Source organism: Aplysia californica, unplaced genomic scaffold (genome assembly GCF_000002075.1).
Source record: "Aplysia californica isolate F4 #8 unplaced genomic scaffold, AplCal3.0 scaffold00139, whole genome shotgun sequence".
NCBI classification, from domain to species: Eukaryota; Metazoa; Mollusca; class Gastropoda; order Aplysiida; family Aplysiidae; genus Aplysia; species Aplysia californica.
In genome coordinates, this window is record NW_004797409.1 from 689,063 (window position 1) to 713,347 (window position 24,285).

At 38.5% G+C, this 24,285-nt stretch overlaps 1 protein-coding gene across 1 annotated transcript in view; it reads left to right on the forward strand.

Moving 5' to 3' along the window:
* LOC101846809 (anoctamin-8) overlaps positions 1–15,631 on the forward strand; it is a 32,806-nt gene extending 17,175 nt beyond the window's left edge. Inside the window, exons 8-15 of the mRNA XM_005096843.3 lie at positions 812–947; positions 1,312–1,367; positions 3,350–3,424; positions 3,730–4,068; positions 4,672–4,869; positions 6,230–6,361; positions 6,929–7,039; positions 9,583–15,631. Of these exons, the coding sequence (XP_005096900.1) occupies positions 812–947; positions 1,312–1,367; positions 3,350–3,424; positions 3,730–4,068; positions 4,672–4,869; positions 6,230–6,361; positions 6,929–7,039; positions 9,583–11,133 (2,598 nt within the window). The 3' untranslated portion in view covers positions 11,134–15,631. The remainder of the gene's footprint in view (positions 1–811; positions 948–1,311; positions 1,368–3,349; positions 3,425–3,729; positions 4,069–4,671; positions 4,870–6,229; positions 6,362–6,928; positions 7,040–9,582) is intronic.
* The last annotated feature ends 8,654 nt before the right edge of the window (positions 15,632–24,285 follow it).

Genomic DNA, 24,285 nt, shown 5'->3' on the forward strand with positions numbered 1-24,285 from the left:
CTTTACCATTCTACTTTCTGTGTATAAGTACAAAATACCAGATTACTTTCTATAAAGCGCATGTAGCTATAAGTCCCTGTGTTACTTTGTTTCCGCCTCTGCTGATTGCCCCAGTAACCGTCTAAAGCTTGGGAACTTGATGGGTACGAGTAGAGAAGTTTTGCTATAAGTAATTGTTTGACTGTTTGGGAAGTGAGTCATCCCTCAGTATTACGATAGTGAGACTTTGAACCTCCGACTTGTGTGTCTTTGTTGTCATGTCACATGGTATGAAGAAATTGGCATTTTTAAGATGTTGTAAGTTGTAGTTTGAAATAATTAGTTCATGTTTTGTAGCAATGGTTGTGGACATTCTTAGTTGTATGGCTAAGAAGTCGGTCGTAGATTAAAAAAAAATAAAAATTCTGACCCATTGTAAAGTTTGTTCATTGAATAGTGTGCTCTTTTCAGCAGGCCTGTGGCTGGCATGGGATACTTTGGTGATCTCAGAGACAGTAATGAGTATCTGTTGAATGGTGCAGAATTGAAGTACTTCTTTAAAAATTCTTACGACTTTTTTCTCAGGCCTTTGAAAGCTTTTTTATGATGTAGATCAGTGAACAGATTTCTGAACGCATACTTTGAAGAGTGTGGATTAAGATGTGGAGCGTCATGGGTTTACTTTCTTTCAGTGTTGCTATTTTAAGTTTATCAACGTCCGTTGTACAAGATACTGGTTTATGGACATTTTTATCAACTTTTCACTTATTGGTGGATGAAAAGGCACTGTATACTCTCTTAAAGTAATTTACTGAGCTCTCAAACTCCTCAGGAATTGGTGAATGAACTGATCGGAGAGGAAGAGCTGCCGTATGTGTTCAGCTTTGTGCCGAAAGTTTTGCTTGCTGTTGTGGTGTCTATCTTTGACGAGGTCTACAAACAGATTGCCATTTGGCTTACCCACAAGGGTAAGTTCAGCATATAGTTTGTGGATAGTTTGGTCACTCATAATCCATTGCAAAGTTGTGATTCCTTTTAATTTAAGTGAAATGAAAACATGAATATCTTCGAGTTGCTTTTACACTGGTATTATGTTGTGCGATAGGTGAACATTTTAATTACTGTAGAATTGAAAAAGAAAAATGTTGTTATCCTTTCTTGCAAAATTTTGCAACAGTTTTAAACAGTACGGTGTGATTTGAGCTTGCTTAAAAGGTGCCTGATACTTTCCCTGCTTATGGAACAGCTTAAGCCATAATAAACAGACATATTGTATTATGTTGCTGACTATAATTGAAGTGATGTTTTTGACTATTTTACTTTATATTTCAGAAAATTACAGACTTGAGGAATCCTATGAGACTAGCCTGGTGATCAAGATGATTTTGGTGAGTGGAATTTTATTCTGATTTACTAGCAGTTACTTGCAGGTTCTGTGATTTACTATTGTATACTCTCTTTCAAGGTTTTTAGAAGTCCGGTAACGAACACAATAGAAAAATAAGTGATTCTGAAACCAAAACACTAAAAATGATGTGATTCTTAACATTATTGTTAATATGAACTCAACACTTATATACATTGGGACCTGTTCCAATGACCACCTGTCTGAGACAGTCACCTGTACAAATGACCATTTTCCACTTTCCCCCTTGTGTCTTTTTGTTTCTGTGATGTCATGGTCCAAGACGTCCACCTGTCTAAAGAAACACACACTTTTCTGTTTAACAGTGAGTGGTCATCTTGGAAAATTTTGACTGTATTAACTCACTCAACCCTAGGCTTACCAGTTGTCAGCTCTTCCTAGAGTTTTTTTACCACTTTTTGAAAAATTGCAAAAAATAGTAAATTTTAACATATCCTACCGAAATTTGGTGCACATTTTATTCTAACCTATATTTGTGTGTATTGAAATTTCAAAGCAAAATAGGTTTATGTATAGAGTCCAAAAGTAAACAAGAAGCAAAGAAAGGAAGTGAGTTCAAATTTTGCACCCCCTCACATGTTGCACGAATATAGCTTTCTTTGTTCTAAATATAGGCTTGCCCTTCTGGCCATAGTCTGCTTTATACAAAAAATGGTTACTCTTCCAATTAGGCTATAGTTTGCTTCAAACAAAAGTAGTGTTTTCGGTCACGAGAGCCAAAATTTCCATACTGATACTGTCGGCGTTAGGGTTGCTGCATTGCACGCGCATACCGATATTATTGGCGTTAGGGCTGGTTGAGTTAACCAAGCTTCCATCTTCTTGTACAGGAGACCTGGCTCCGATTTTTTTGCAAAGCTGGACTCGAACTATTAATTCTTCTTTTTAGTTTAAATGTTGTTTTTGATATGGGTAAATTACATACAGTCGAACCTGTGTAAGACAGTATTGCAAGGGGGCCTGAAAAAAAATTCCGTCTTTGACAATGGAATAAAGGGGAGATGGAGGGCGGTTTCAGAGGCCCAACCGATGGGATCAAGGGTTTCTTGTCTGGTCTGAAAGCAGTGGTCAAAACTTCACTCCTCTTAAGTTCTATTCTCTCTGATAATGGTAGGCCTCAGTCCTACTTTTCCATTGCCACAAATGCTTGCATTTCATAGGACCACTGTTTGGCCAATTGAAAACAAAAATGTTTGAACATCTCCTTTTCTTCTACTCTTGGCCTCACCTATCGGTACAATAAACACAGCCAACCATTGTCATCTCTCCTGTGCATGTAACAACGATTCGAGAGACTCTTTTACTCGGCTGGCCTTACAATCAGGGCGACCGACATTGGTCAAACTAATTTCACACCTCCGGCCTCTGACTACTCATGAAAGCTTCCGTTACTCGATCACTTTAACAGGCACGGGTGAGATTTCATACCCACACCACCCTGACCATCTGCAAATGGCTGGAGTAACATCAAGGGTCTTACTACCTCCTTGGGTAACATCTACTTTTAGTTGCACCCCTACTCCCCTTCCTCACCTGGCGGTGTGGGGTAAAGGTTAAAGCCGATGGAACCAAACTCGACAGTTTTGTCTCAAATCAGGGCTGAGTGGGCAAAGAGTTTTCATTATTAAACAGGTAAAATCCATCTGAAAGGAAAGAATTCCTCTTGATTTTAGAGGATTTTTATGAAAAGGGGAGAGGGAAGATTTTGTCATGACAGGTTTCCATCGTACACAGGTTTCTGTTAAGGCAGGTTCGACTGTGTGTCTATTGATTTTTTCATGGGATAAACATAAAAATAGACCATATTGAAAAAGTTAAGCTTCGAGTTAAAACTGAAAACTGTTTTTACAGTTTCCATTTAAAGAGATGGGTTCAGTCTCTAAACTTACAAGTGATACTGGAAGTAAAGTTAAAAGATATTGCTTTTGCTTTCTCTCTCAACAGTTTCAGTTTGTGAATTCATTTCTGTCCCTGTTCTACATTGGCATATACCTCAGTGACATGGATCGTTTGAGAGATGTGAGTAAAAAACATGTCCTCTCTTTTTGTACATATTATGGTGATTCCACTATGTAGAGACCATGTACTTTTTAGCTTTCATTCTTGATTTATTCATGACAAGTACAAGTGGTGATGCTTATTGATGTTTGTTTGGTTTGGGATAATTTTAATCTGCCTCATATATTGTTGTATAGTTCAGGAAGCACTGTGTTCACTGCTAAGAAGTTATGATATTTGCTACCTTTTTGTGCGTTGGTCTTTCTCAACTTGATGTAACTACTCCCGCCGAAAGGTTTTCCAAAAAAAGTTTTTTCTGTCCCCAGCAACTTGCTGCACTGCTGATCACCAGACAGGTTTTAGGCAATCTGAAGGAAGCATTCATGCCTTATGTTGTCTGGAAGGCACGTTTGTACAGTGTTGGTTATCGCATGGCAACCAGAATGTCCCCAGCTTCTGTAGAGAAAGAGGTTAAGAGGATGACGGCTCGATCTCGACGTGTGGACTCTACTGCCTCGAAAGCAGCAAAAGCCAAAGATCATCAGAAAAAGAAGAATGCTGATGGGGCCAAAAGCTCTGACAGTGAGAGCAGCCTTTTGACTGAGGAAGAGGATGATGGGCTGCCCACACTCACGCAAGCTGAAGTGGAGAGTGCCATGAGAAAGGTGTGTTGTTGAGAAGTTCTATTGTTGGACTGAGTTTGTACTGAGTTTGCATTTCCGATGCTGAGACTTTAGATTTTGAATTTTCATATGTTTACTTCCAAGGGAAAAATTTGATGGATGAAGCTGGAAGGGAAAACAATTTTTCTGTGAGTTGCAAGTTTTACATTGATCAAGATTTATTTGATTGCTGTAATCAGAAAAGATCTTCAAGTGTTGTGCCCATACCTAGGAGTCTTCCCTAAAAATTATGAAATATCTTTTCTTGAAATTTCAAGCCCTTTATCTGAATGCCCTAAAAGATACACATTTTTTTAATTTGAATTTAAGTTTCATAAACCTTAGTCTGTGTCTAGATGGCAGAGAGTAGGGCACTAGGAAATAAACACTTTTGGTTTCGTTTTGTTGTTGTTGTTTCTGTCAGTCGTCTGATTTTCAATACTATCCAGATGTATGTACATTGAAAGGGTCAAAAATAGCAGCGTTTCAGTGTAATCGGAAGCTAACACCCTTTTGGAAAATAATTGCATAAACCATGATATTTTTTAAATGAATTTTATCTGCTTGTGATGAAGAAATGTTTTGTGTTTGATTGCCTTCTTTCAGTATGAAGATACGTTGGATGACTTCTTGGAGATGAGCATTCAGTTTGGATACATCACTTTATTCTCTCCGGCCTTTCCTTTGGCTGCTCTGTGTGCCTTGTTGAACAACATCATAGAGATCCGCTCCGATGCTTTCAAGCTTTGCCTTAATCATCAGAGACCTTTTGGCCGAAGGGTGGACAGCATAGGCATTTGGCAGGTATGCATATTAAGGGGTTTACAGGCATAAGTGTTTTGTTTCATTTGTTTCTCTTGTCGGGGAAAAATGAACTGCTCACCCACAAGGAAGGTTTTCTCCTGAAATTAGTAGTTTTAAATTCTTTGGAAGGATTAAGACAGTTTCTTATATGTTTTGTGTTTCTCTCTCAGTGTTTCACTTTGTTTGAAGAAATGAAATGACAGAGGCAATGCAGTGTGAAGCTGCTGAAGTTCTAGGTATAACCCGATTCACTCTGCATTGCTGCGGCAGTACACTTGTGTCCACCTGGCTTGCTGCGATCCGGGGGTAAAAATTCAGCCTGAACTCAACACACTAACTTTAGATACGCACTGTGATTTAAGGTATCAATATGAAATTTAGTTTAGATTTTACTTAAAATGTTCTTTTAATATTATTAGAGAGAAAGATGAAGGAAAGAGCAGAGGAAACAATACATTCTTCATCCGTAGCAACTTATAGTAAATCTATGGTCCAGATCAAGCTGTTCGTTGAAGTTTTCATGGCACCAAAATCAACCTGATTGCCTTGTTTTTCTAGATTTACATTTACTTTCACTTTCTATGCTGCTTATGCCTAAAACAAAACTAAAAACATAGTTCATGTATTTTAACGAACACAAAAAAGGCTGTGGCACTGTTGTTTTTTGTGGCTGTTTTTTTTTTCTTCTCGTCCATGGAGATTTCAGTGCTCGCTTTCTTGCCATGATTTGTGGTTACAAAACAACAAAACTAACTCGAACTTGGCAAAAAGCTGGATCAAAACAAGCCAGCAAAAGTTTTTACAAGCTGCAAGTGACATATTATTTTCAATAGAAACCTGGATAATTGGTTTGGACTCAATTTTGTGGACTGGTATTTTGCTCTGACTATTGTCGTAGCTCAGTGGACGGAATATACTCGTAGCTCGGATGCAATTGATTAATGCAAAGAGAAGTTTAGATAGTACTGCATAGTATTGTTGTTATTGATCAAGTTTTATATGAGCTCTTTTGATTGCAAAGGTTTCACATGTTATCTTTCATTTTGAAATTAGAAATCAGATCAGGTCAGATGTATGCATTAAAGGAGAGCATGTTCAATGCTTTTCCATACCCATGTTACAATATTTCATCATGGTGCGCATTCCATGATTTATTTAATTAAGACAGTGGAAAGTTAGTTTTTTTTCTGTTTTTTTTTCTCTTCTATAAAAAAACATCTTGTACTTAATTTGGGAAAGAAAACAACTGAAGCCTGTGTGATAAAAAGGAAGTTGATTTTTAATGCATTGTATAGTTTTTGAAGCCTTCATGAAGTAACAAAAGCTTTTACAAGCTTCCAAATTACCCTTCGTTTTGCAGGATGTGTTGGTCGTGATCAGTATATTGGCAATCATTGTGAACTGTGCACTAGTGGGAACCTCCGGTTTGCTGCAACGAATGTATCCAGGTCTTAGCACCACAGTGTATTTTCTCATCATAGTCATCATTGAGGTGAGGATGGTTTGAATTTTCTTACTGTCTTTTGAAAGTTGGGGGGGGGGGGGGGTGGCTGTATTTGCATATCCATTGTTAATCTCTAAAATCAAGAGAGCTTTTGTTAATTGAAAAAATTTGCTGTCAAAGAGAAGTGAAATATTCAGTTAAAATACGTAGGCATACTTTAACTCTTTCACAACCGCGACACATGTTTTACTCCTAATGCTAGACAGCAAGCTGTGTTTCATGGTTCTCCACTTTCTGCTTCAAAACTAGTCCTACTTTTGTAATAATCAAAACTGAAATCTCACACTGAAGAACGATAATTTTTAGTAAAATGTTGAAATATTATTTCCCTTTCATTTTCATATATAATACATGTGCCTAATATTGAAAATTGAACTAAAAATCTTTAATTTGTCTGAGGGTAGGCCGAATCAGAAAGCAGGTCACAGGTAGATGAGATTTACATGACCATCTCCTCCACTCTCTTCACTAATGAAATGAGGACCGTACCGCTGAACCACTTTTAAACAATATCTTTGGCTGTCATCAAGTTAAGTGAATACGCACACTCCACAGCACCTGATCATCGCCATGAAAGTTGCCTTGTCCCGCTCCATCCCTGATCTTCCTCCAACAGTTGCTACAGAAATGGCAAGACTTGAGTATCAGCGCACTGAGGCTCTCAAGGTATGGAAGGTTTTTAAAAAAAATATTAATTAAAAAAAAATTTAAGTTCTTTCCCTTTGATTTGATTGGGTTTTTAAAAAAATATGTAAAGAATGAGCTGCCAACAGTGTTAACCACAGACTCTGTTCTTCTTGTTGAAGAAATGCATTTTTGGATTTCTATCTTCTGTGGTCATTTAAGATTGGATGATTCATAGAGTATAGGTAACTTGGTGAGACCAGCGCTCTCTTTTTCTCCGGTCAGCTTTGTTCGCATTTTCATTTTCGTGCTGACTGCTGACGTCGGTATTTCCGACATAATTGCCGGAACCTGGGTAGAAATACAAATACGAAAAACGACAACGAGCTAAATTAGATCTACTTTCAGTTTCATGCTCGAGTGGCCATTTTGAATTTCGTCTGTTGACCGATTGTTCGGATGTGTGTTCATTCAAGGCCTACTCATTTGTTCTGCTAGAGATATATAGATTCATATAGATAATTACAGACCTCTATGCAGGATTCATATTCCTATTCTATTGTGTCGAACACTATTATAGGTTGTGCTGTAATGTTAATGTTGGTAAAAGAGCATTTCATCTGGTGCATAAATTATTAGACTCAGCTGAGTCCCTCTGTTTGGATGTGGATTTCTTTCAAGGCCTATTCCTATTCACTTGTTCTACTAGATCGAGATTTATTTAGATTACTATATGGAGGATTCATATTCCAATTCTATTGTGTTATTGCATCAAACCATATTATAGCAATGTTGGCCATTATGCTCCTTGTTTGTTTTGGGGTGTGTTTTTTTTTCATTTTGGATTTTTGCTGGCTTGTTTTTTTTTACATTTCTGAAGGGCCATTACAGGTTCTTTTTTGGGGGCTGGCTGATGCCCCCATCAAGTGCTGCTATTTTATGAGGGAGGACTTCCCTAACGAGCGACCACTATGAGACAAAGGCTCTTATGGGTGTGTGGGGGGGGGGTTGCAAAATTTTCAGACAATCTGGTTGAGGCTCACATGCAGGTTTATGCGCAATGTTTCACTCCTGGTTCAGCCTCACTAAGTTAAATTTTCATCACCTGAACTTGTCAGGATACGGCATTTGGTCTGTTATGGGAAGTTGTTTTCAGCTTCAATGTCTCGTTGATATTGGGAGATTTTTAATGGCAGTATGACAATGAGTGTGTGTGAAAGCCATCTGCTTTGTTAGTGCCTAAAATATACTGATTACATAAACTTCAACGGAGAAGTTTGCTGCAACTGCACTGAGGTAAAAGCAATTTCATTGCACAAAGCATGGTAAGGCATGGCTGCAATAGAGAAATTCTTGTTTGTTCTGACTTGGATGCTGCCAGTGGAAATCATGACATGATAACATCTTTGATGCCTGATATTCATCATAGTTATAGCTGTTTCTTTTTTCAACTTAAGGTTATGTTGAATCAATTTGGTATCTTTGGAGTTCTGGTTATATGATGTAGATGTACTTTTGTTGCGATAGCGTGGAAGCAGATATCAGGGATGGCCCCCTTATCAGTTTGTGTTGCTTTCTGCCCCTGGATTGGCGAAGAAAAAAGCTTACATTTATTTCAGATAACGGCAAATAGTCACTAAAAACCTAAAATGGATCTCAGAAAAATGAATGCTGTAGAAAAAGGTGTACAAAAGGTTCTGTTGTTATATCCTCTCTCATGAGGGAGACACTCCCATTTGTGTTATAGTAGGGGTATGACTGTTTTCAGTAAAAGTTTATTTCCGTTTCCCCTTTCTTAGAATAAATTAGAAGTGTCTTTCACGCCTCTGCGACCTGAATGTGGTCCCACGGAGGTTGGTGAATCCAGAGGTCAAGAAAGTTCCGAATGAAGGGCTCAAATTGACTTTTATCCTGTTTTCTTTATGTTGGTCCTATTGGTGCTCATGATTTTCGTGATGTATAAATCCATGTGCTGTTAACAAGAAACATGAAATTAGCATTCTTTAGGTGCCAGATGGTTGTTACATTGGAGGTCAATTTTGATGTTCTTTGTGCCGAAAAGTTAACTTCATTCTGCTGTTTGAACTACAAGTTATATTTTTGTTCTTTCCTTTGACCGTTGGAATAAAAATAATTCATTTGTAGATTGTTCTCCTACATCTCATAATCAGAACTTCTACATTAAACTTAGTGTGCAGTAGGGTAATGCCCATGGCTCAAAACAATATTTTAACTTGAGTTAGATTTTATATCAGGTCTAGTATATGCAGTCAACCTGCTCTAAGACCATCTGTCCAAGACCTTTAATAACGACTGCTTCTCTCTTCCTCCCTTGCAGATCTTAAAAAAATTATTATAATGACACTGTCTAGGATGTCCATCTGTCTAAGCCAAACAATTGTCTCCATGACAACAGATGACTGTTTTGGACAATTTCAGCTGTATGTCTTCTAAGTGAAAACTCTATCGAGCCTCTCATATTACGCTTAATTCTTCTTGATTATTTCAGTCAATCCGATAATAATGTTTCTCTTGCTTTGCATTTTAAATGATACCTAATTGCAATAATTATTACTGTTTTTCAGCAACTTGTATTGCAAGCAACTCCAAACCAAGTCGGTGGCAACCTCCTATCTCACTATTCTGGCAGTCCAAACCTGAGAAGGAAGAAAACAAGTGAGTCTGTAAGTTCAGAACAAAGCAGCAGGGAGGACTCGCCTCCCGTGAAAACATCAGCTGCCCCAAAAAATTTTTCGGCCCCGACTGTCATTACCCCAACCAGTTCAACTCCTCGGCCAGCAGATATTCCTCTGGCAGCATCTTCCACTCCGGCTAGCTCCTCCCCACACATTATGAGACCCAAGATTCCGCCTCGGTCCTCATTGCAGACTTCAACCTCTTCCACATCCTCCAACCCCTTCCTCACCAATGTGTCTTCCACCCATTCAGATGTCGCTGAAAAAGTTGTGGCAGCTGCAATGCACCCGATGTTTGATTACTCGGACATCACTAGCTCAAGCAATTCCAGTTCGAGATTGATGCCACCACCTCCTCCTCCACCTCCACCTTCAGCCTCTGGCGCATCGCTGTCTACAGCTTCTCCACTCTCCCGGAGAACACATGCATATCCGCCTATCAAGAGCGATAGTGGGAATAGCGGGGTGGTCAGGAAACTAGTGCGGAGTCGGGCTGAGTTGGAAGTACGGCGTCGTAGATCAGAGCCTGTATCGTCAGCTGTGACCGAAGCCCTAAACGCTCAGCAGAGAGCTGGAGATGACAGTGGACTGCAGAGGAAAAGCATTTATGAAAACAGAGAAGACCTCAGCCAGCGTGAAGAAAGTAAAAAGCAGCTGAACAGCACCGCCTTGAGAGCAGATATCAGGAAGAGTCGGGAAAAATTAAACTACACCTTGGAAGATGTCAGCGAAAAACATAAGAAGAGATCTGAGTCTCCAGTTTTGTTTGCACCTAAGGCAAATGCTTCTCGACTGGCAGCTGGGTTAACATCTCTACCACCAAGCATTCCTGCAAGCTCTTCCGCCCTCTCTTCTCATCACAGATACTGTCACTCACCCAGATTGTTGAGAGGGGGTGCTTTAGGAGACCCTTCACCTTTGGCCCTAAAAGTTCTCACTCGGAAATCGAGATCTTTCTCCAGTGCTGATGTCACAGAGGCGCGCCAGGCATTTCGTGATAGAATGTCATGGCGGGGTGAGCTTCCTGTTGTTGGCAGAGCTGTTGTCTCAGAAAAATCTCCTCTTTCTGTAGACAGTAAAAAGGAAAAGTCGGAAGAAACTGAAGTTGAAAAAATAAAGTCATCTTCCGAGTTTGGCAAAAAATTTGATGAGAGCTCTCGAGTAGAAATGTCAAGTAGGGAAACAGGTGAAACTGGTAGTAGAAAGGAGGTGAATGAATCAAGTGTTAATGTTGAGGCGGAACCAAGAGTTTCTGAGATTTTGAACAAGGACATACAAGAAGGAGAGAGCGATAAAGAAGGTGACAAAAGAAAGAGAGTACCTTCCAAGGAAAGATCTGACTCTAGATTTACTTTCTTTAACCGTGCTGTTAGAGAAAATGCAAGCAAGCCGCTTAGCATTTCTCCACACAGGGGGGAGTCTAAAAAAGAAAAAAAGTGACTTATCTTTTCCTTTAAAAGTATTGGTGAATGTTCAAATCTGTTTTAAGCTATTATAGACATTATTGTTGAACAGATAGAGAAAGGCTTACTTCCTTTATTTTTGTTTTTTGCTACAGGTGGTTGTAAATGATTTGTTGCCTCAAAGTACACTGGACATTTTCATTAATAGAAACTGCTATATACGCATACCCAACTTGTATTGAACTGCTTTTCGTATCTACTGGGGTTTGAGTTTAAGCGATTAGAAGCATACTGACTCAATAACAATTGTTTAGTAACAGAAAATTCAAGATAGGCAGACAGAAACAACAGAGTGGAAGCTAAAATGTAGGACTTACCCATGGTGACCTCTCTCACAGCGATCATCTGACTTCTTGATATTAATCACGATATTAGACTTCAAGGAAATATTTCATAGTTAATGAAAGTTTTCATGTATGGAACATTATCATTTAGTGTTGTACACTAAAGACATATTTGTGATAAGAGAATGTCAGTTTGCTTGAAAAATTTCGTTCAGTTATTTTTATTTCAAAATAACTAGTCAGCTGCATGTTTACCATGTAGTAATTTGAACTTTAGGAAAGGTTATCCTCTTCCAAGTTGTCTCCTGAAAAGTGTCAGTTTCGAATATTAAGTTTTACTTACCAGACATGGAGAATGTTCAACATGTATAAAAATAAAAGCAGAGGAAGTTGGCCATCTGCTTTTTTTGACTGGTCGCGACCCACGTTGGCATATTTGAAAGTAAATAGTTATCAGAAAAGTAAGTGAGTAGTTTTCAGTGGTTGTGTCATATTGTGCTGAGGTCAATGCTCCAAGTTACTTGAGAAATGTGTAATTGTCAGATCTCACCTCTTCTTCATTTCACTCACTCTGTAATTCTTCTCTCCAGTTATGTACTGCATAAATCGAAAAGACTTTCCTTAATTTTGTATTTAAAAATTTTTTCTGCGGATGCTTTCGCTTCGAGGGAAGATCTTATACATTTTTGCTTCCCTCAAAGGAGATAATTACTCTTGGATGAATGGTCTGACCTGAATTAAGGCTTTTTATGAACTTAAGATTATGGAAAAAACTGTTTCCTTTTTGTTTTGAAGGATATCTTGATCTTTACATTATTAACAACATTATGTTTGTCAGACTTGACTGAAAGCTTACATTTGTTTTGAACGCAATAATTGTCTTTAGTTTATTATTTTCGTGTCATTTTATCCTGTTGTATGGTAACCACTTCTTATTTTTTTATTCTTACATTCACTATTCGGTACTCAGAAGTTTGCTGAAGTCTGACTTTCAATCATATTGTCACTTGCGACTTTCTCATGAGAAAGTATAGTTTTAGATTTTAAAAAGCTCAGAATCACAGTATAATGAAACTATTATCATTATCACTAAACTGACTTTTCAATATATGTAGTTTAATGTAGATGCACATTTTAAGCTACTTTATATCTTTGAATTATTGATTAGTGGAATTATTTTTGTATAATTATTTGTAAGCATAACTAGAATATTGATGATAGTGTGTAGAAAGATCAGAACAGCCTATGTTTTTTTTAGTATTGATTTCTGTCTACAGCCACTCATGGGTTTCTGCAATGTCTACATTGTTCTTTCTACTTATAGAAAGTAAATCATCTAGATTTTGAAAGAAGGTATTGCAGTTGAAGAGTTATTAGACACAGACATATTTTTGGGGGTCAGTTTTGTAGTTCCATTGTCAGAATCTGAGTGTTTGTGTGGACAGTAATCACTAATATCAATACAAAACAAGAATCTCATGTAATTCCTTCTTGCTCCTAGATGTTAATTGTTTGATTGCTTGTCTGCTGTTTGATTGGGATTGCTTTGAATGGTATTTACTTTTAGATTGATCGTCTCAAATGCTTAAGCTGTTTACTGACTGACTTTGAAATGGGATTATCATAATATGAACTGCAGAAGTATCTTCTGGAGTGATTCATTGTATAATGGATAACTGCTCAATCACTTCAGAAACAAATTATATTTGAAATTATTGTGGAAAGGTTCATCAAATATTAACTCTGAACAAATCGTCAATTCAGATACGGAATGATCATGAACTTGTTAGCAGCTGTACCATATATCAGAATGTGAGGGAAAAAATGCTATTATTTTGTTGGAATCTCATTTTTGTATCCTGTTTGCGTCTCTTGAAAAAGAAGTAGGGGTATTTTCAACTTCTGCTTAGTTGCTGCCCATGTTTCTTGTAATGTAAGGAAACTGAGTCAAAATACTTACGTCTATCTAACTACAGCACATACTGGTGATGTGTGAAATGCTGTTTTTTTTTCCAGCGATGAAGATATGGGGCTGTCAGAAGAATACTTGTCCAGTCAATTTAGGGTTGTCATAATTTTAAAGGCGTAATTATCAATTAGTCTCGAATCACTTGTTCTTTGGTTTACAATATTGAGACGTTTACAATTTGTTGTGTTTTTATTGTGATGGTTTAAAGGACACTCAGATTTGTTCGTAGAACACTTTCAACCAAGGGTCATACTATTGGGTGTATTGTTGTACGGAAAAGATTAATTAAGTTTGAGAAGAGGTGCTGTTCATTTGTACGTCTGAGTGTTAGCGAGTTGACACATTGTAATTTCTAAAAAATCATTTTTGCATGAATATATGAATGTACGTATCTTTTGCAGTGAGCATGAATCTCAGCGGTTGGGCTGTGTACAAATGTATAATGTTGATACTGAATCACCAGTGTGCAGTAGTCATAAAAGTTTTGAATATCGTTCATTCTATTCTGCCATAAAAGCTACCATTCTGAGGAAATAACTGGTAAGCTTCTGTACTGCCCATGTCTCATCAGTGTGTTGGCACTTTAGCTCAGAGCCAGAGCACAACTGCCTCTGATGAATCGATGTACTTCCTGATTGATGGTGAGACCGTGCACTTTCGCTTTCCTTCGCCAGATGTGCAACCGAAAGCTCATTTAAAAATAGGGCACTAAAAACAAGGATGAGAGCTTTCTTCTGACGTTTTTTCGGATCAGAACAATTTCTGCAATGCTGCATTTATTTTGGCTGACACGAGTAAGGTCTTGATTCGAATTTTGACAAGACATTTAATTTTCATTTTAGTAATCCACATTTGTACTGTGTTCATGGGGCTTCCTTTCATTTCATATATTCAAATCATTTGTTTTGTGTGGAAGAAAGAGAAAGTTATGGTTTTTCCACCTTCTCTGGACTGAATTCAGTAATACTTATGAGTTTAGAATAAAAGTTTGAGATACGAGAGAGTGCAATAAGGGTATATATTGTGGCAGAAGTAAATAATCAGTTTTATAATTATAACTTTCTGTACTTAAGTTTTGTAGTATAACCTGAAGTGAAAGATTATGCAAAGAACACACTGCTCACGATTCACAGATGTTTCTATTAAACTGTTGTAATAATTTTCAATGCTCTGAAGGCTGTGTTATTACTGTTTTGATTGATGTAGTATTTCGCTTATATCTTTTGTGACGCTCCATTCGTTCTCATATATTGCTTTTGAAAGATTATTGCTAGGTTACTGTTTTGTTTATGTCTACCTTAAACGTAAGCAACGTCTGTGCACAAATCATTTGATTTTGATATTATGTGGTAGATTGTTTTTCTATAACGTTTGATTGTTCCGTGCATTGTTTTTGATTGTTCATAGTCCAAGTTCGTAGTTCTTTTATGTTGGTCTGGATTGGTGACAAATTCAGATAGTCTCTCTGCCTTTGATATTTCATATCAGAATGAAAATGCAACTTTGTTACTTGTGTCCTGTGATTTCCAGACCAATGCTGTTGAGCAGCTTGTCTGCTTACTCCTTTTTAGCCAGTCAATCAGATCTTTACTTGAACTGTCTAACAGAAGTTTCATACAGAGAACTAATGCCATGGTTCTGCCTCTAGTTGATCTTGTTACTTAGGTTTCTTTTGTCCTTTAGTACTTTTCCTCTTTCCTGATGTCACTGGAATGTTTGTGAAGGTTTAACCATTGCCCTTTTCTGTTTTTCTTTAGTGAATTCTATCTTGATGGGTTCATAGCCATCCCTGTTTTGATGTTGTCTTTCCTCTTTTATGTTTGTCTTGTTTCGAGCGGTTACTAATGCTGTTATCTGGTCTTTACCAGATGTTGTTATGCCGACTTGCCATAAAACTACTACCCAATTACCCTTTGTCCCCTTACAAAATGGTCTTTCCATGGAAGTCTTGATGGATGTGAAGTTTGACAGTACCACCGTATCTTTTTTTTTGGAGGGGGGGGGGGGGGGATAACTGCAAGGCTGTCATTCTATAGTGGTATTGGGTGTTGACTTTTTTGTGGGTTCCTCATGTGGTCTATAATTTGAATGCATAAGGTCTTCTTGTAGCATATCAGTTCAGCTCCCAATGCTTTTTTTTCATCTCTAAAGAATGTCTTCAGTTTTTAAGTTTGCAAAAATATGTACAGGGCATAAAGTCCGAATACAAGTTTCTTGAAGTGGCCACAGATATTTTTTCTTTTCTGTACAGAGGCTTGAAATGTATTTTGATATTTCTGCTTTGGATTTTTCCTATATTTTTTGTGCATAGACATAAATTCTTCTGAGAACTGGGGTTTCAATGAGAAAATCAGCTGAATGGTGGGTGCTTTGATGTAGTCAGTGTAGTCTGCTTCATCTATTTTCCATCATTGCTGCACTGTTTCTGTTGTCTTTTCTTGGCAAAACACGAACGACTGCTACCGCGCTGACATGCTGTAAACAATAAATTGTACAGCGACAGTCCATTAGTACAATTGCTAGCACTTTTAATACTATTTTACTTTTATGGTGATTTACAATGTAGAGAAGCATAATCATACCAGTAGCCATTCAGAAGTACCAATGCTCACTTTTCTATTTTCAAAACCATGCTTTTGACATTTGCCTCCTCTTCACCAAATATATAATGATTCAAGGCCTTGTATGCTAGTTTATAGCATGGGTTTTCTCCCCTTTTGTTGACTATTTGGTGGCTACATCATTTGTCCATCTTGTAAAAGAAGCTTTAGTTCTTAGAGATGCAAGCTGAAATATTATGTTATATTTTAAAATTTTATTGCACTGGTTGTAGGGCATGGACGGAGAGTAATGCTTTGGATCCCTTTTGTTTCTTTTTATTTTTTTTACTTTTTTGGGGGGGGTTAGTGTTTTACGGCGCTCGCAACTGCATAAGGTTATATTAGCGCGCGGGACACTCCAAACATTTTCAATTTGTAGAAAATTTTGAATTTTTCCCGGGTGGCGGCCTAAGCCAACTCTTATCGATTTTAGACCACCAAGGGATCTTTAATGTGTGCAACTTGCTCACGGGCCCTCCAAGATTTTTCGCCCTTGTCCGAGAAGGCTTGGTGTAGATCTTTCCTACCAGAAGATCAGTGGTGTGGCTGAAAGACAGCAGTAAGAAGGAGCCAAGGAATAGCAGTAGAAAGGCTGCATAAAGAGTCAGGAGCCCAGAGGAGAGGGGGGGGGGGCAAAGGAGGTGAGTGGGTGGGGGACAGAAAGAGGAGAGGAAAGCAGACAACAGAACATTCCTGGAGAGAAGGAAAGGAGGTGAAAGGAGACAATTTTAGAGAAGAAAATTTTTCAGACGCTACCTGGATTTGAACTGGGGACCTTTGAATGAGAGGCCAACACCTTAACCTTTAGGCCTCGAGAGCCCATCTTTCAACTTTTGAGGTTCCATGGCAATTATTTTCATTAGGCGTCTATGTTTGAAATGACTATACTTGCCTGTGGCACAGTCTGTAACATAGACCTAGCAAAATCCTGTTGAATGTTTTAAGATTAGCCTCTACCTCACACGCGGAAAGTATCTTCTACAGGACATCAGTAGAACCCTGAATTAAAATTTAATTTAAATTAAATTGTTCTTATTTTGTGTGTGTGGGGGGGGGGGGGGGGGGGTTAAAGATCATAAGAGGGTAAAGTGAATAGGAAATGTTAATATGCCCTATTGTATACTCATGCCAAAACCATGCCTTCTGAAAGCACTCTTGTACAAGGCTTCTGGATATAAATCAAATGCCATCCAGAAGAAAGTCACACCCCCCAAAAAGGGCTTCTAACAGGCTAAATGGTTTGTAATTTTAGGACCTGCAAAGTTCTGTAACCATTATGTTATGCAGGCTTTGCTGAGTTCACAGAAGAAATTACTTTATTTGGTCCCTTTACGGTATTATCAGCTCTACTCTGCCATTGTTTTTATGCTTGTTGTTGTTGTCATGCAGCTACATGTACCATAGTGACCTTGACAGATGGTTCTTTGTCGCGCACTTTCTTGACATGTCACATGGTTCTTTTCTCATGCCCAGTTTGGGTTTCAGGCACAGAATGTGGGCTGCATTTCTGAATCTTTGCTTTGGAGAATATAATGACCCTCGTACTATTAAGGTTTTGTCTCCAAGATGAACATGTAATAGATAAACCCCTATAGTTGTAAGGTCACAGTAAGTAGAATGAGGAAGAAAACTGTGAAAGGTGCTTTGGAAAGTGTCGCATGTTAGCTTAGATCTGGTGTTGAAATAATCCTCTTTGTCCACATATTCAGAAGTATAAAAAACTCAGAGCTTTTTAAAAGATTAATTATATTCCAATTTTTTTGTGTGGTGATTCGTTGTTTTGATGTGAGTAAGGGTGCTACCAGCACTGAAGGTGCCAATTTTGTTTCGCTCAATTTCTAGTTTCTGATAGGCTTGTTTCATGTGTGTAGACATTCAATTTGAGAGGTCAGGCAGTTAAAAAAAAACCTAACCTACAAACAACCTTTAGTAGAGGAGGAGTATTTCGGCTTTGATACTGCTTTTAGCCTCCAATACTGATCACCTCTGTCTCTTATTACATAACTATTGCTGTGGATGAAGTCTTTGTTCGTGCAAGAGAAGATCTTTTTGATGAACTCGAGATCTAATTTATTTTCATACTTACACTTTGTTTATTGTTGTTGGTAAAAGAAGATTTGAACTTTTTAAAATGGAAAATATTTATACTTTATACTATTCCTATTCAGAAAAATAGAAATGTAGAAATAAGCAGTAAGTTTCATGAATTTTTAAAGACCGTATTTTGTCATTGTTTCTCATTCCCTTTGTCAGTCTTTTGCAAATCTGTTCTGTTCTTGACTTTACTTTAACTTTTCCGATCCAGCAGCCATCTGTGTTCTAGCCCTTTGGCCTGTCAATATGGCAAAAAATTTACAGGTTGATTGTGTTCTTGATAGATTGTACTGGAAACCTACTGTTGACATGACATCATTAGTTGACTTTCTTTAATGTCAATGCATCTGTGTATTCTGTTTATGTGATTAATTACTATTGGTGATCATTTTCAAAATCTTCTGTTAATAGGTGCAGCCATTTGATTTTCTTGTGTCTTGAGGATTGGGGAGGGGGGGGGGGGGTTTAGAAATACTCTTTCAGTAAATCCAGTCCAGACACCTACTATCAGAGATGCCACTTTTCCCGCTTTTTTCAGGTATTTCCGGTATTTTGATCCTGATCCGCTCTTCCGTTATTGAGATCGAGATATAATCTATAGTTGGAAAAAAAAAAAAGAAAAAAAAGCCCCCCCACACACACAACAACTTGCGCCAAATGGTCAAATAACGGAAAAACGAAGACTTCACCATAAGTTCTAATAACGGGGAGAAAAAAACCGCGGAAGATTTGTTTGTCATTTCTGTCTATGTACACCCTCTGGGTTTCAAATTGATATTCATATGTTAGCGAGACCGTGGCGCGTGGATTTTCAGCTATTTTCAAAAAAGTTGAGTGGCATCCCTGTACTATAGTTGTAAAAAGACAAACTGACAAATTTTTATCGACGTAAGGTACACATTCTGTCTGCTTGTATTACGATGTGTTTTTTCCCTTTTCTTTTTTGTTAGGAATTGTGCGTACTAGGAGATGAACAGGGTTGTCCAGATATAATATATAGTAATAAACAATGTCCATGTATACCTCGTGCAAAGTGTTTGTAAAAGTTCCTTGCTCTCTTCGGAGATGTGAACTGACTTCATGACATATTGCACTCGATTCCCTTTTGTTGTTGTAAATTAATCTTTCATTATGGTATTTTACTAGTGCAATACTTTGGTGGAATCCACTATTTATTATATTACCCTTTTGCTGAATTAATATTATTCAGCCTTTTATTCCCTTGTTCGTTTACCTGGGTTATGTATTCACCCAGATTTTTATCAAATTTTCCAGGCGTCCCTCTTGTTTGCTTGTTCTGCCGCTAGAAGACTGTTTTTGATTGTTTGATAAAGCAAAAGTCTTTACTTTACGCAATCTACTACTTTGTGTTCCTTTAATTTCTTTTTTCAGCAAAGCATATGGAAAGGATGGCAGTGGTCCATATGAAATATGAAAGAAAGGCAGTAGTATGTGACTTACATGCTATTGTTCCTCTGAAATCTTCAAATGTATTAAGATCAAAATGATGTATTATATATATAAATCAATACTAATACATCATTTTGATCTAATACATCATTTTGATCTCATACATCATTTTGATTTTGATCTAATACATCATTTTGATTTTGATCTAATACATCATTTTGATCTAATACATCCTTTTGATTTTAATACATTTGAAGATTTCAGGGGAATAGTGGCATATTATATGAAGTCACATACTATTGCGTTTCTATCACATTTCATACGGACCACTTCCAGCCTCTCCTTTCATACATGTAATTAGTACATAGTGCTGTAAATATATCACTGGTTCATTGTTCATTGTTTCAGGAAGCAACATCCCTGCACTCCGGACATGTCTCTCTCCAAAATGTTGCCGAGGGTCCTTCCACTGATTGTGCCAGTGCACATCTGGTTGAACGTTCTTCTGTTCTTTCCTGCAAGGATGCCAGATTTTCCGCTTCCTTTTAGTTTTCCCAAAAGCGTCATCCTCTCCACGGCAGTACTGACTTCTGCCTCCCTATCTTCCTTCTCAATCAGCTGGCGAGAGAGACATTTCAGGATCTCGATCCTATCTGGTTGAGCCATTAGTACGTGGCTCCAGCTGTTTCAGATAAAAGTAATTTTGAGTTATAAGACAAAAACAACCCACACAATACATTTAAACAAAGACAAAAATTGAAAGTTGTGACTAATGCTATCCTCCTCCCCCTGTACATGTACTCTTCATTTGGATTCATCATCAATGCCTTTCACTCCTGGCAGGGTATAGGCCACATACAAGTACAAGCTCCTTCCAAATATCTCTGTCCTGGGCCATCCTTCCAAGCCTGTTCCAAGTGAGCTTCAGCTCTATCATGTCCCTTTCCACACATCATCTCCATGTTTCCCGTGGCCTACCCCTGCCTTATACTCCCTGTGGGTTCCACTGCAGCGACTGTCTTTTGATGTTTCCACTGGGCTTTCTGAGGCTGCATCCCATCCATCGTCACTTTCGCAGTCCTCTTTCTTCTTCTATATCCTTTTGTTCTGTCCTTTCCCACAACTCTTCATTTCTTGTTCTATCCTGCCACTTAACTCTTAGGATACTCCTCATACATCTGTTGATGAAAGTCTGGACTTTATTCAGTGCTCTCTTTGTTGTCTTCCAAGTTTGGCAGCCGTAGAGGAGCACAGACTTGACTATTTGAAAACATTTTTTTTGGTCAGTGTTTTTACGGCGCTCGCAATTGCATAAGGTCATATGAGTGCGCGGGACTCACCAAACATTTTCAGTTGGTAGGAAATTTTGAGTTTTTCCCTGGTGGCAGCCGAAGCCTACTCTTTGTCGATTTTAGACCACCAAGGGATCTTTAACGTTCGCAACTTGCACACAGGACCTTTGAGATTTTTTGCCCTTGTCCGAGAAGACTAGGTGTAGATCTTTCCTACCAGAAGACCAGGGTGTGGCTAAAAGAGCAATAAGAAGAAGCCAAGGAGTAGCAGTAGAAAGGTTGCTGAAAGAGTCAGGAGCCCAGAGGAGGGAGCAAAGGAGGTGAGGGGGTGGGGGCAAAAAGTGGAGACGAAAGCAGACGACAAAACATTGCTAGAGGTGAAAGGAGACAATTTTAGAGGATAACATTTTTCCGTCCCTACCCGAATTCGAACCCGGGACCTTTGAATGAGAGGCGGACAACTTAACCTTTAGGCCACGAGAGCCCCCAGACTTGACTTTGGGTCACTGGGTTTAAATAATGACACAGAACTGAGGTTGCTGGCATAGAGAGGAACAGCTACGTCCTTAACACTATATATATATATATATATATATCAATAGTTTGCTGTAAATGAAAGTTTACGTGGAGAAAGGTGTACCAGTTCACCAAAAGACTGGCTATAGAGACTTGGGAAACTCATGGGAGGGGCCAATAGAACAGAATGATACATGTAGTACCATGGCAACAACAGTAGAAGTAGAAGATCAGACAATTTGGTGGGAACAACATTTTCAAGAGATTTTAAAATTTAATAGACTTCTCCCACTGAACGAATTCAATTTTGACGATCGGCCAAGGGAGGAATTGGGACATAAACACAGATGTAATTATAATAGTCATACCAGAATAAGCAAATTCTTCTGAAAAGGTTGGCCTTGTAATGCGTTGTTCCCAAACAAGTGCTGCGATTATCACCAGGAGAATATCTAGCAGAAAAAAAATAAATTCAAATACCTTGGCAGCATTACAGATCGATATTATCTTTTAAAAAAAAGCTGCAGACTGCTTTGACGACGTCCATCAAAAACCTAAAAATGCATGGATCGTTTCTGTAAAATCAAAATAATTTGGAAATCTAAATCAAAGATCATCTCACTGAAGACGTAGTTAGAAATATACAGACTTCAACATAAATTAAGGACCACCTTGACAGACAACCCTATGTTTTTAACTATCCGGAAAAAAGACAGCGAGGAATGTTTTAACATTTTTTGCTCTGAAAGTGTTAATGGGTTAAAAATGCGTACTGCATGCAACGGTTCCTTAAGGGGAAAAACGACCACGTGCAGTACGGGAATCCTCAGGGAATTTTAGCCAAATTTGCTAGCTTTTTATCAAATTGTGTGCAACACCATGGGCATTCCTCAGTTAAAATTTCTGGTGCAAGTGATAAACGGACGTATGGTCTCGAACTGTGCTCACTTTGGTGGCGATATAAGCCAACGTTTGCGCAAAATCCAGTATGGCATCAGCATGCCACCAAGACGAAAGCTGAGAGACTTTGATAGTGTCAGGGCTATGGCACGGGTGCAAGATGGAGTTGGAGCCCGATAAGTTGCCAGAAGGCTTGCAGTGTCAGTGTCACACTCAGTCATTGTCCGCTTGAGGCAGCGCCATCAAGCCACTTGATCAGTCCAAGAACGCCCACATGCAATTCGACCCAAGAAGACCAGTCAGAGAGAGAACCGATATGTCCGCATGCAGGCCCTGCGACCGAGGTCAACGACAGCCAACAGCATCGGACATCGTCTGCGTGCTGCTACCAACACGGCGGTGACCCCCCAGACCATTCGGCGTCCTCTGCATGCTGCCGACATCCGTGCCAGGCGTCCAATCAAGAAACCAAGGCTGACCGTAGGACACCAGACTAGTCGTCTTGCTTGGCGTAGGGCCCATGAACCATGGACTCGAGCCCAATGGGGCCATGTGTTCTTCACAGATGTCAGGATCCATGGTCAATCCAATTGATTGCATTGCTCGGCGTGGTGGATATACCCGTTTTTGAACGGACTGTCATTGACACTAATTCCTGGATTTTTCTTTTAAGGGGTACTGTTGTTCCGAGCGACATATTGCCCAAGTTCGTGACGTCGTCATTCTGAAATTGAATTGACTTTGTTAAGAAATGATTCCATTAACTATCTTTGAAAGTTTAAATGTTTTGCTTTTCACCAGTTTGTGCAGCGAGAGTGTTGCAAGTGGTCCTCAACTTTTGTTGAAGTCTTTATGATACCAACATTTTGTTGGTACTGATGTTTGGGTCAGAGACGGAAAACAAAGGGATTCAACCCGAATTTAAAAAGCTTTCAAACAATATGCTTACAAAGAATTTTGTTTTAAACATTGGAATTTTATTAATTTATTCATTACAAATTATTGAAATAATGACGGGTTGGAAAGTGCTGAGATTGAAGATCAACATGACCATAAAAGGAGAAGACATTAGGACGTGTTTTGAGAACGCCAGAGACAAGATTGTCCCATTAGACAAATGGGAACCAAATGGAAAAATAAGGAGAAGTAGACCAGCTGGAAATGACAAGCACGATCATGGATGAGACAATCATACAGGGGCCTATATGTGCCAAGGTTAGTATAGGAAGTAGCCAGGGAAACACTTGCAATGGGTCATCTGGTCTCTGCCTTGTTAAATTACTAACGGTATAGGTAGGGAAATAGGAAGTAAGTACACGTATATTATAAAAATGAAAAAAATGGAGTTGCATTGAAGTAGGTTATAAAACAGATCTAAAATAGGGATACGACGTGACGTTCTAGTACTTGCGCGATGTAATCATCTAAACGAAGCTATCAATTTATTTTCACGAGTGGGGTTTGTTTGTTCATTCCAGCCATGCCATCCCAATCCAAGGCAGTTTCGTGGTCTATGTTTCTCAGTGACAGATGATTATGTCCAAAATCTAACAAGCTCGGTCCATGCTCAAAAAGCAGAGTTGATGCTCTATGTACATGAAACCAATGGTGTGTAAACAATAATATACTAATGAACACACTTGACGTTAAGGTTACGTTACATTTTACGTGGCTGCTGTGATCACTGTTCTGTTCCCCAGTTCGTTTGAAAATATCGCTTATAGCACACTTATTCTCCTATCATTTGTCATGCAATAACTCATACTCATTCCACCAGTATTAATACACGCCGGCACAAGCGTGAACACATTTTTACGTTTCTTTGATTTCACACAATTTTGCCAAGCATGATCTTAAAGGTTAATTTTGAGTGACCATATTATCTGAGGCGACTCCTATCGCAGATGAAAAATAATATTAATGTGTTAAATGATGCAAATTAATTTATTTTGCTTTGAGTTGGAATGCTGCATGAGTGGGTGGTAGTGCAGGGCTCATGATGACTGCGTGAATATAATATCTTCGTTTTTTTGACACCCTTGCGTATAGGCTCTATACTATAAC